This window comes from Lithobates pipiens, unplaced genomic scaffold (assembly GCF_037356315.1).
Source record: "Lithobates pipiens isolate NorthernLeopardFrog02 unplaced genomic scaffold, aLitPip1_a1.2 Scaffold_16, whole genome shotgun sequence".
In the NCBI taxonomy this organism is placed as follows: domain Eukaryota; kingdom Metazoa; phylum Chordata; class Amphibia; order Anura; family Ranidae; genus Lithobates; species Lithobates pipiens.
Genome location: NW_027507748.1, coordinates 647,872,420 through 647,885,217, shown reverse-complemented (window position 1 = coordinate 647,885,217; position 12,798 = coordinate 647,872,420). Strand labels below are relative to the sequence as shown.

Here is a 12,798-nt window from a genome sequence, read left to right as displayed (position 1 = left end):
GACTTCAGCATGCCAAATCATGCTTCAGGTGGGGAACATCCAATTCTGGCAGAGCAGCAGAAGAAAGGAGTGGGAGGGAATTAAAAAATAATGCATGTCTCTTAGGCTAGTGCACGAGATGTGTAAATCACCTGTCACAGCAATTTTTTCTCTGTTTGTCAAGATTTATCTCACTGAACGATAAACGATGATTGTTCAGAGATGGAATAACTCTTTGTGGCATTTTGCGTGCATTCACGACACACAGAGTGTGAACGTACCCTCAGAGTCAAAACTTATCTCAAGTTTTTATTGCATTCTGTGTCCTCACTATGGAGATTTCCTTCACTTTCTGTCCTGGTGACACCAGGGCAGGGGATTGCGTGTGGGTTTCACCGAAATTGTTCTAAATATTGTCCCCTCTATTAAATAAAGGTACTTTTGTTGCTGTTTCTATACTCATCAGAGAGATACCTCATCACTTCCTGTCCTTGTGACACCTTAATACATCTCTGTGACCAGAATGCAGATAGCTGTAAAATATATATATATATATATATATATATGTACATACACATTTACTCTACTGGTAATAAAGTAAATAGTATGCAGTTTGGTTTCTCTGCTTTTAGACAAGACTAAACAAAAATCAGTCTTCCTGCAGTCTGTGATGTGTATATATAAGTGGATATAACCATATATCTTATGTATATAAAACACCAATATCTTGGAAGCAGGCCCTTCTTGCTTGCACAACATATATAAAGCAATGAGATTAAATGGAAGGAGGGGAAGGGGAATCTCGGTTGCCTTGGAAATGCATCCGAATGGATTCACGTTTTCTAATCAACAGTATCCACTGAAGAGGTTAAAACTGAGCAAATGCTAAGCCCTTCAGTCCCTTGGAATTAATTCCCTATATTGCTTTTCCAGTAATACAGAAATGTAGGGGCATTTCATGATCTGTATTTCACTTGGATGACAATCCAAAGTGTGCAGTTCGTGCAGCAAGTTCATGCTGTTATTGCATATTTGTATCTGCACTTGTTAGTCATCTTCTGGGTAGATCCCATTAGGTCCCCTAAACCTAGGTGACTAGAAAAGGATTAAAGGGGTTGTAATGTCAGAATATTTTTTACCTTAATGCATTCTATGTATTAAGATAAAAAGCTTTTCTGTATAGCAGCATCTCTGTCCAGCGATGTCCACGAGTGTCTCACCCACCCGGGACTCTCCCTCCTGATTGATTGAGACTCAGCAGTGGCGCCATTGGCTCCCGCTGCTGTCAAAGTCAGTTAGCCAATTAGGAGACAGAGGGGATGGGACCTAACTGCAGCTCTGTGTCTGAATAGACACACGGAGCTGAGGTTTGGCTTGAGTGCCCCCATAGCAAGCTGCATGCTATGGGGGCATTCAACAAGAGGGAGAGATCAGTAGCACGGAAGAGGAACCCAAGAAGAGGAGGATCCGGGCTACCTGTGCAAATCCACTGAAACAGAGCAGCTAAGTATAACACGTTTTTTATTTTTGTAGAAAAAAAAACGAGACTTTACAATCAATTTAAAACTCAGTTTACTTCTATTTGGGCTCCTGTAGAGAGGTTTTCTCTAATTTCCTGTCCTGCTGATCATGGTTTTAGAGCCAGAAATCTAGAATAGGGACACAGAAAACAAGTCTACTATTCCCCTCCTCTACTAAAAAAAACATTTTTATTTCTGTCTTTAATGCTGTTGGAGAGTTCCCTCAAATCCTGTCTAATAAAATGTTGTCAATAGGAAGGCAAGTAAGCGACAAATCTCTCTAATGCTGCCCCAGATAGCAGGGAGATCCCAGCAGGGGATTTAACCTTTGTGTGATTTCAGAAGGCTTGGCCATCATATTTAACACTTTCGCTGCAAGAGACGTTTTTGCGTTTTTTTTCACACATGTTTAAAAATATTTTCTCTAGGTGACGCTTTAAACTGTTTCTAAATCCACAACAGTAATAGCAGTTGGTATATGCAGTAAAGCATGCTTGTTATACTCCCTGTGGAACCTAAGGGGTTAATCTTCTGCATTGTGTAAAAAGGCTGTTTGGTCCAGTATGCACAGATGCTCCTCTTCTTGCAATGTCTCCAAAACATGTCTAGATAAGAAAAGTCCAAAGTTACTGGAGTCAGGCTGCACATGCTCAGTTTGATGTATATTGCTAGAGAGTTGTTTTTTTTCTTGGGAGAGTGCAGGGCCAATCAGCACTGTCCAGACAGAGGATCAGGAGTCATGCATCCTCACAGGGCAGCCAGTGCAGTATGAAAACTCCTCCTACAAGCTTTAACCAGACACTGATAGTTACAAGACTGCATTATACTGCTAATGAGAAAAGGTATTTGGCTGTTTATATATACTAAAATGATTGCATTTCCATGTGCTGTGTACTAAGAGAGAACAGATATAGTGAATGCAGGGCCCTGGGTTTAGTAACACTTTGAAAGCCCCCTATAGGTCATCAGTTTGGTGTTACAGAGCAGGTGAGGTGCAAGAAATATTGTTCTTACTCTGGCATGCGCAGTGATATGTAACGTGTATCGCAATAGTTGTTTTCATGTGTAGGTGCCCCTGAACCATGCATTTACGTCTGACGTGTTGCTTTTGGGTCAGCAACAAGAAGGAGAGGAGAGTGAATGCGTGTCCTCTCAGCTCCCTCGCCCCTACGCAGCGGCCCCACTAAGGTAACCTGTCATGAGAATATCATGGAGGCTACCATTGCTGCCTAGGCTAGGTGCCCACTCGTACCCCTCCTTTTCTGACATTCCTGGGCTGCATGCTTGGATAAGGGTCTGGTTTGGACTTTGGGGGGGGACTCAACGCCTTTTTTTTCATTTTGGTGTGGTGTTCGCCTTCAAGATCCTCAGAGCACCTCAAGTCGTCTGTCTCTAGTCAGATCATGATGATCTGACTTGGATGCAATTTCCATTAAAAATCAATGAGCTGAAAGACAAATCAGTTAAGGTGACTCTCATAGAGACCATTGATTTTGACATGTCAAAAAAAAACAAAAAAAATGCTTGATGTATTTAACAGCATCAGACGTTTGTTTTACAGCTGAAACGCTGGTCTTCAGAACGCGCTAGCCCTGGATTTTTATGAATCTTGAAAACACCTATACCACATATAGCTCCCAAAAGCATGTGTTTGCATGAGGCTATGGAATAACATGGAGAGGCATTTTTAAGATGCAAAAAAAAGAACAGCTGACTCTCCTAAAAGCAGCTGTAAAAACACCCTGTGTGCATGGGGACTAAATCTTTTGCAAGAAACATTTCTGTACTAAGCTAAGAACTTTGACTTTGCAAACCATTCAGTGTCTGCACCTATATAACTGTGCATGCACTACATGGCAAACAAATGTATGGTAAAATTATGGTTTCTATTGGTCATAATAATGTATAGGCATTTACTGTATCCATGCTTTTTCTGTTATTGGTGGGCTAAAAATTAATCTGTGTCAGGATATCGCACATTAGATTCAAAACTATGATGTTCATGGGAAAATTTAGCAGGCTATCTAATAATGCATTGGGCCTCTGAAGCAGCAAGTGCAAGTGCTTGGCCCCAGGTAGCACTCACTCTTAGAGGGTTCCATCAATTAATACAGTACAACATTTAAAAACATAAACACATACATGAATAATTATAACAAAAGATAATTTTTAAAAAAATGCAAACTTTATTATTTTTTTGTATAATTTAAGGGCTCTCTGCATCTGTCTCATTTTTTGGGAGGACCCCTCAAAGTACCTTGTGCCACCTCTTTGGATACACACTACAAGACCAAAATGGCTAAATATATTTTACCACATGAGAGGGACGACATAATGGGGTTGATTTACCACGACTGGAGAGTGCAAAATCTGGTGCAACTTTGCAGAGAAACCAATCAGCTTCCAGGTTGTTGTTTTTTGTCAAAACTTAATTGAACAAGCTGAAGTTGGAAGTTGATTGGCTACCATACACAGCTGAACTAGATTTTGCACTCTCCAGTCATGGTAAATCAACCCCAATGCATCACTACAAGGTGATGCTTTTAAGGTGTATATACAAAGCTATTTCTGATGCCGGCAAGGATGTCTTTGCTACCTGTCACAGCTCCTCTACCCACAGGGGACAAGCAGGCCCCATCAGTAGAACCACCACCCGCGGGTAATGTCTAACAGAGGTGTTCCGACTTTCAGCAGCAGGCAGGTCTTACCCCAGATAGCACTCACAAACATGGCTTGTCCATGATGGCTTGTCTATTGACTACAGTTTGAAAACCAACAACCTTAGAAGTTAAGAAAGACCCCATGGACTTTTGAATGTATAAAATGTACCAGTGAATTGAGCACGTGAAACATGCACTAGAAGCGTTGGCCTACCCTGCTGCAAATGTCTTCTTAGAAAGAGTAGCCACTCAGTCTTTATCAGAATGAACCAGACTTGGATTTCAGATGGCTTCCACACGTCCTCTCTTTGTCTGTGATAGAGAATATATTTACAAAATTAAAAGTACACACTGTAAGATGGTGGTGGTGCTGCTGCTGTTACTGTTGTCTCTATATCCAGCATACTACAGCGTATCTGTATTAATTTGGATTCCTAAATCAACAATGCTGGCCACTAAACCCAGTGCCAACCAAGCCAATCCCTGGCATAGCCTTTATTGAACCCACAACACTCTCTTGACCACCCCCCAACCCATCACAAAACAAAATAAATCAATAAATATATATGTGTTAAAGAATTACATTTAAAATAAATAAAACAATAGAGTTAAATGTAAATCTTTACATTTAAAACTTTAAACTTTTTATTTCCTTTTTTTAAGACTCCTTCAAGGCTTTCTGCCTGGCCTTTCATGCTTTGCAGTGCTGCTGTCCAAATGTGGTGCCATGGACAGAGGGCCAGAGGGCCGAAACTCCAATTTTTGGTTACTGTGACAAATGCCTACTTTAAAGTCTATTTCTGTTTTTAGCTTGCTATCTTAAAACTTCTAAGAAAAGAACCTTTTGTCCTCTGACGATGTTGATTAAGGGTTTTTATGAGGGCAGGCCAATTCACAGCTCATACCATTTGCTAAACTGACACCAGTTGTCACTCATATTACAAGAAAGATGCCTTTTATTTTAAATTCAATTTATTTAAAATGTGGGTGCTTCTGATGTTGTGTACAAAGGTTTGAAAAAAATACTGTCATATTATGCAAAATATGAGTAGCCAACATACGGGGGTTGATTTACTAAAACTGGAGCATTTCGAATCTGGTGCAGTTCTGCATAGTAGCCAATCAGCTTCAAACTTCAGCTTGTTCAGTTAAGCTTTGACAATAAAACCTGGAAGTTGATTGGTTTCTATGCACAGCTGCACCAAATATTGCACTCTCCAGTTTTAGTAAATCTCCCCCACTGTGTCACTGTTGGAAGTCCCAGCTATCACCCTACGAAGCTGTAAATTGAGTTGCACCTTTTTAATGTTGATCTTGAAGTGGCATAAAATGCCTCTCCCAAACGCTGTACCCATTTTTACCCTTTTTTCAATAGCAACATGTCATTAGACATGTTGTGGGCTCCCCATATCATTTTTATACATTAGGCTTTTTTTTCTTATTAACTTCAATGAGGTTCAGATTCAATGACTTCTGAATCCCAACCACTCTGATCTGTTTGGTCCAACTGCCTACAATTAGAACAGTGGTATTTTCAAGCAACTATATTCATGAATTATAAATGTTCACGCCATAGCTTCTGTGGTTACTCTCGTAGTCCCACTACTGTGCTACTGTGTTTCTATAGCTGCCTCTCTGCATACTCAATTTTCATTTATACAGCACCAAGCCTTTTAAAAAGATAAGAGCTTAAAGCATATACTTGGCTGGATCATCACTTGTGAGGACATAGGGTCATGCCTTGCTTACATAGCCTGGTAATGTTTAATTAAATGTCTGATAGTAATGCTAATGGAGAAACCCCCTATAAATGGGACTTTGTAGGTACTACCATATCAAAATGTATAGAAAAATCTAAAACGTATTGTACATTGAAATAATACATGAAAACAAGCAAACAATCAAGGATGCATAATGAAGTACAAACGATAGTGAGCAGATACAGGGCACTGTATCTACTCACTATCATTTGTACTTCATTATGCATCCTTGTTTATATGCTTGTTTTCATGTATTATTTCAATGTACAATACGTTTTAGATTTTTCTATACATTTTGATATGGTAATACCTACAAAGACCCATTTATGGGGGGTTTCTCTATTTCCATATTTTTCGGGATGTGGTACACCTTCATAGCAGTTCTATTCAGATAGTCCCCTGTCATTGATAGTAATGCTAGACCAGGGGTCTCCAAATCAAATTACCTGAGAGCCACAAGACAAGTTTTCATATCCCACGGGGGCCGCATGCAAACTTCAAAAACAGCACTTGTGTCAGCGAACGCATTATTAACCCCCAGCACTTGTGTCAGCATTAACCCCCAGAACTGGTGTCAGTGGATGCATTATTAACCCCAGCACTGGTGTCAGCATTAACCCCCAGAACTAGTGTCAGTGGATGCATTATTAACCCCAGCACTGGTGTCAGCATTAACCCCCAGAACTGGTGTCAGCGGATGCACTAAAAACCGCCAGCACTGGTGTCAGCGGACCCATTATTAACCCCCAGCACTGGTGTCAGCAGACACACTATTAACTCCAGCACTTCCCCTTACACTCCACAAATAAACCTCCCCCCAACACTTCACAAATACCCCCAACACATCACAAATACCTCCTGTTCACAAATTTCAACCCCAGTCACCCCACTAAGGACTTTGCTCAGCCTGTGTGATGGCTCACTTACATCTCCTCCTGGCTGTCAGCTTGTGGCCTGATCTTCTACCTCCCGAGTCTTCTCCGCCTGTCAGGTCCTGGCTCAACAGGCTTAGTGGACAGGCACCCTGAGAACACCATGATCTCCTGCCCTGAAGTGGCATCAGGACCCTGGATCCAGGCACAGCCCCTGAGGGAGCACAGCTCTGAACGATCATCAGAGTCTAGGAGGGCGGGGAGATGGGCGGATCCTCCCTCCACTCTGTTCTCTCTGTTCTCCTGTGCTGTGTCTGTTTCCTTTGCTGTGCACACTGGGCTGCAGCAGAATGCAGGGGAGAGGACACAGGAGAGAGAGAGAGAGAAAGCTCCTAGCAACTGCACGGTGCACACCGCGCACCTGCCCAGGATTGGCCCTGCCTGTGGGCCATTTGTAAGCTGTCTGCGGGCCGGTACTTTGAGACCTTTGTGCTAGACTGACACTGCATTACAGACACATATTTTCTACTTGACATTACATTTGTCTATTTACAGTCTCAGTGCCAGCCTCTGCTCTAGAATTGATTTTCTTTTTTTCTTTTTTCTTTTTTCTTTTTTTTTCCAATTCTTTATTTGTGTGAAACATGCAGAAATACTGAGACCTTCACATTAGGTATGCATACAAAGAAACAGTCCAAATACAAGACCAAGTATATAGACACCTCATGACAGTGTCAATGAACCTCAATACCAGGGAATCCATCCCTGGATTTCCGGGTCTAGGGAGTCTCTGTAACCCGCATGAAAGAATAATTTCTAGGACTGTTGCTGTATTTATAAATGAGAGGTAGAAAAATAAAGTAAAGGTGACCCAAAGGGCCTCTACTGCTAATGGAAAACATTGAAGAAGAAGCGTAGAAAGAAGGGGGGAGGGAGAAGAGGAAGAATAAAGAGAGAGAGAGTAGAATTGATTTTCTTAAATCACTCACCATTTGGGAGGGGCCATTACAAAATGTACAAGAAAACTGTTGAAAATGTATGTAACGCCAAAAACTTTTTTGGCAGAGCCACACTTTCTGTTTGCCATCTCTTTGAGACAGGAATGGAGTGGAAACCTCCCAGGTGGGGAGATTCTAACCTCTCCCTAGTCTATCAGGTAGTAAAAAAATAGGCTATGGCTTTATATATTGCACACTTTGAGTTGGTTCACACCAGCGTCATTGGGCAGAGATGCCAGGTCAAGGACAAAAAGGTAAAAAGCCTCACTGTGTACTATAGGCCATTGAACACCAATGTGCTGCATTCATATGGGTTGCGATAAATGAATGCACTGAATATAGTTAACATAAAAGTAAAAAAAAAAAGTAAGCAGTGCAATGATAACATCATATAACAGTCGTCATATGATATTTATTGTAGCGTGGTATGCTGTGAGCCCACCCTTTGATGGATGGTACCATCAACCAACCAAGAGAACTCTTTACAATGACCGGTGGATTTCTACTTTTGCCAGTTAAAAATTCTAAGAGATATGGTGCTCTTATATTTTATAAAAATTGCACTACACAACCTACAGGCTTTTAGTTTAGCTCAATCCAAAGGTGATTTTTTTTCCCCTTAGGATTAAATATTTTTATTATTTCTTTCATTTTTGTCACCAGAAAAGATAGAGGTAGCAAAGAAATCTGCATTATCTCCGCTACACATGGCTATAAATAAAATAGATCTCTGAATTTGAAAGGTAATATGGTTACATAAACTGCAGAGACACTTGTGTATTTGTTTTGTTCTGTTTACTGCTTACGTATACATAGTCCCACTTTTAGTACTTAAGTAGAATTAATGATTTTATAATAATTTGCAACAAATTGTGTTTTGAATTTTTTTTTTTAAGTTTAAAAAAAAAAAAAATCTCAAGTTTTATTATGGTGATATAGTCATTTGCCAATTAATCCATTAATATAATTAACATATATTAATTACATATAGGGGGTTATTTACTAAAGGCAAATCCACTTTGCACTGCAAGTGCACTTATAAGTGCACTGAGAGCGCACTTGGAAGTGCAGTCTCTGTAGATCTGAGGGGGACGTGCAAGGAAAATAAAAAACAGCATTTTAGCTTGCACATGATTGGATGATAAAATCAGCAGAGCTTCCCCTCATTTTAGATCTACAGTGACTGCACTTCCAATGGCACTTACAGTGCACTTTCAAGTGCATTTGCAGTGCACTTGTAGTGTAAAGTGGATTTGCCTTTAGTAAATCAACCCCTTGATATGTTTCAGTTCACATAACTTAAACATTAAGCAGTGGGACAGAATAGTGATGATCTCCTGCTTCCTTCCAGTGAATCTCTTGTAATCCAAGCGTTGGTAGGTGCAGAAAAATCAAGTGACACTTTCTAATTCCACTGAAATTATCATTACCAAAATTAATCAGTAAATTGCGGCATGACATCAAATAAAATCATGAGTAAAATTGGAAAAACTATAATGGGCACCTATATACACATTTTATATTTTTTAAACACTGTAACTGTTGTTTTTACATCTTTTTTCTCCTTGTAGTTTAAACTGTGAAATCCTTTGTGTATTTTGTTGTATTATTAGAAAGGTGTTGTAACATCAGTACATTTTTCTTTTAGTACTTTTCTGTGTATAAGCTGTCTTCATTACATTAAGGTGTTTGTTAAAAGTTTTTGTTTGTAAAAATTTGAAATCCAGTGGAAATTCACTGCATTTTAAGAGGTATTTTCACCTTTACGTGTTTGCAATTTCATAAATGTGTATGTACTGCTGTAATCTACGTACAGTCGATTGTCAGCTGTAAGAGGGCTGTTGAAGTGTTTATGTTGTCATGAAATATCAAGACAAAGTAAGTCCCAAACTATCACCTTATCCCAGGTGTAGTCTAAAGCCAAGTAGCATTTGGCACACTGCTTTTTTACAATTTTTTTATTCTGTTACCAGAACAAAAACTAAGGTTGTTCTATCATTTAAAGTTAACCTGGCCTAAAAAAGTGGCACAAAGTCACAAAAGTGCCAAAGTAAAATATAAATTTTAGTAGTGGCCATAAAAGCTATCCATGTTGAGGTGATGCCCCACCTTTTCCAGGCACTAAGGTCTGCATTTAATCATTCACTGTTAAATGACATATCATTTATAGACAGTAGAGGTGCTGGTATTTGAAAGTTATTAACATGGAGTTGGCATTAGTAACAGAAGGAGGCATGCCTTAATCTTGATTTGGCCTGAGCCTAGAATCTAAGAGTCTCCACAGAGAAATAAAGATTCAATTGAAGACTAACATAAGTGTGTATAGATGTCGCAAGGTGCCAACTCTTCAGCACTGTTGTTACCCTACACACTTTTATAAGGCCAGTTAAGTTTCACTTTAAGAGCAACTGACCACCTTATGGTTGAAGCCTGTGATTCCAGTGATCATAAAAGTTAAGTATCAGCTGTAAATTTAAAAACCTGGCTACTGGTATTTTTACAGTTTTTTTTTTTAAATCCCATGGTAGATGTTCTACTCAGTCCAAATTTGCAGATCCCATGGTAATTATTATATATTGTTTCTATATAATAGGTTATGGTTGGAGCTGCATCTTGCTCTGTTGCCTAAAGGTGGGAATACTCTTTGACTTTGTAACCAGTGCAATAAACCTTTTTTAGTGTATTCCAGGTTATGTAATTTGCTAACAGCGTTGTGTAGACACCTTGTAACCTGTATGAGAACATAAGGCACCTCCATTTCAAATCATTCCAAGCATGTTTCTCTTTCAAGCTCTCCTCTTTTTATTATAGGAAGCCCCTTATGTAATGTACAAGAAAAACCATGAGCTGTTGGAAGGAAATGATAAGTTTGAAGGATATTGTGTAGATCTGGCCTATGAAATTGCAAAACATATTGGTATCAAGTATAAAATTGCCATTGTTCCTGATGGAAAATATGGAGCAAGAGATTCAGATACAAAGATCTGGAATGGAATGGTGGGAGAGCTTGTATATGGGGTAAGCATATAATATCTCTTAATTACATACTAAGTTCCAGATTTTACAATTTTATAGCTGTAGTATCTAAATAAGACACTCACAAACCAGATTTAAAGTGTATTTCCATTTTTTCAGTAACATTTTGGAAACCCTCATAATATGTGTGTGTACACTGCCACACACTGATCATGTCACTACGTCAGAAAAACTTTATTCCAAGCCTGTTATCAGACAGTCCCTGCCCATAGCCACAACTCCTGATGTGTTTCGACTTGATTTGGCTTAGTGGTAGAAATGGGGATGGCTAGGGAAGGAGGACATTCCATAAAATAAATCGCAAACAATCAAAAGCATCTGTTGGTAACTGGCAAAAACATAGTTTACCTACAGACTCATATCAAAAGACACGTTTATTATAAGCCATCATATCAAGATGAGTAAATGTACTCAAAATAGGTTGGTAAAGATGTTCCATATACATACATGGATATTACCACCACATAGAAATAAAATAAAAATAAAACAATAAAATACAAAACGCAACACAAAATAGTACAATAGTGAGAAAATAATCATAGGGGTGTGACTGTGAATGGGAACTGTCAGATAACAGACCTGGAAAAAAAACATTCTAAATGAGTGATGTCATCAGTGTGTGGCCGTTTTTACAAAGACTTTGCAGCACATTAGAGCAGGAATGGGCTATTATGTGAATCCCAAGAGGGATGAGCAGAATCTGGAGCAGCACTTAACAGTAGAGGTTACCCCACAATATGTTTGTTATGTGTTTCCATTCACACAGCATAACTAAAAATATATGTTTTAAATATTTATTACATTTTTAACTCTTTCTTTAAAATTGTCTTCCCTAGATGGGAATGTGCAAATCAGGGACAGACAGGGACAGTTTTTAACATACAATGCAGAACCCAATCATTGGGATCTTCAACCCTTTATTAGGACAGCAGTGTTCAAATCAAATTTACATCTGATAATTGAATCTGCCATTACATTACAGAGAGGGTTAATTATGGTAAGCATAACTTCCCACAGCTTCCTCCTTTTACCATCATATAGGAGGGAAAGCTTAAATAACAAAAAAGGCAACTAAAAAGGTAGCAATGTTAAGCTATTTTTTTTTTTATAGTTGTGCTATGCTAATGCAAATACTGCATGTACCACAAATAAAGTAGGTGTTTTTCCAGAGTGGCTCCAAAAGTGGAAATACTGTTTTGTCCTCTTTCTTGACATATATTTTAGTGGCTGCTATAGGTTCTGAAAATGAATAATTGTCTCAATACAGAACCCTGCAAATGTATGATGAGTCAGATAAGGAGTGAAAGCTGTACTCGCTTATAATTTAGTTGTGGTGGCTATTTTTGTATTAAAAAATACAGTACTGTAGAGTTTTTTTGTCCTTGCTTTTTTCTGTCACTTACTATGATTGTTTTTTTGTCAGTCTTTTCTGTCATTTTAAAGTAAAGTAAAAGTATAATTTTTGTGAAAATTAACCTCCCTGGCGGTATGATTATTTCAGATTTTAGGTGCTGAAAGCAGTACCATTATTTTGCATGAAAATTTGGCTGTTTATATTGTAGTCCTGTAATTCTTAGGAATAACTCACTTAAATCTGTCCAAACCAGAGTCTAGTAGACATCCCGGGTATGATAAAGTTTGAAAAATGTAATCATAAATTATAATATAATAAATAACTATAAATAATTATACCAAATAATAATCTAACAATAATAAAAAAAATATTCAATAATGTAATCAAATCAAAAACACTGAAATTTGCTCAGTTGCAGAATTGTCACTGTCATTACTTTTCAGTATTTGATGACGGATCTCCCCACAAATCGCTATCGCTCAATTCTGCTAGTGATTCCAATTTATTATCACTGTTTTCTAGCTGGTCTAAAACCATTTTTGATGTAAAGGGACAGTTTTGGTTGCTATGGACAGCCTCCAGTTTTCAGGCATAAAGAACAGTTTTTATAATATAAAAC

At 38.6% G+C, this 12,798-nt stretch overlaps 1 protein-coding gene across 10 annotated transcripts in view; it reads left to right on the top strand.

Moving 5' to 3' along the window:
• The window catches only part of GRIA4 (glutamate ionotropic receptor AMPA type subunit 4), a 478,284-nt gene that overhangs the window by 414,986 nt on the left and 50,500 nt on the right, over window positions 1–12,798 (top strand). For all 10 annotated transcript variants that reach the window (XR_013274705.1, XR_013274706.1, XR_013274704.1 and 7 more), the window contains one exon: window positions 10,601–10,807. Coding sequence is in view for 7 of the 10 variants with exons in the window: in XM_077484347.1 (XP_077340473.1) it covers window positions 10,601–10,807 (207 nt within the window). In the remaining 3 variants the exon portion in view is untranslated. The remainder of the gene's footprint in view (window positions 1–10,600; window positions 10,808–12,798) is intronic.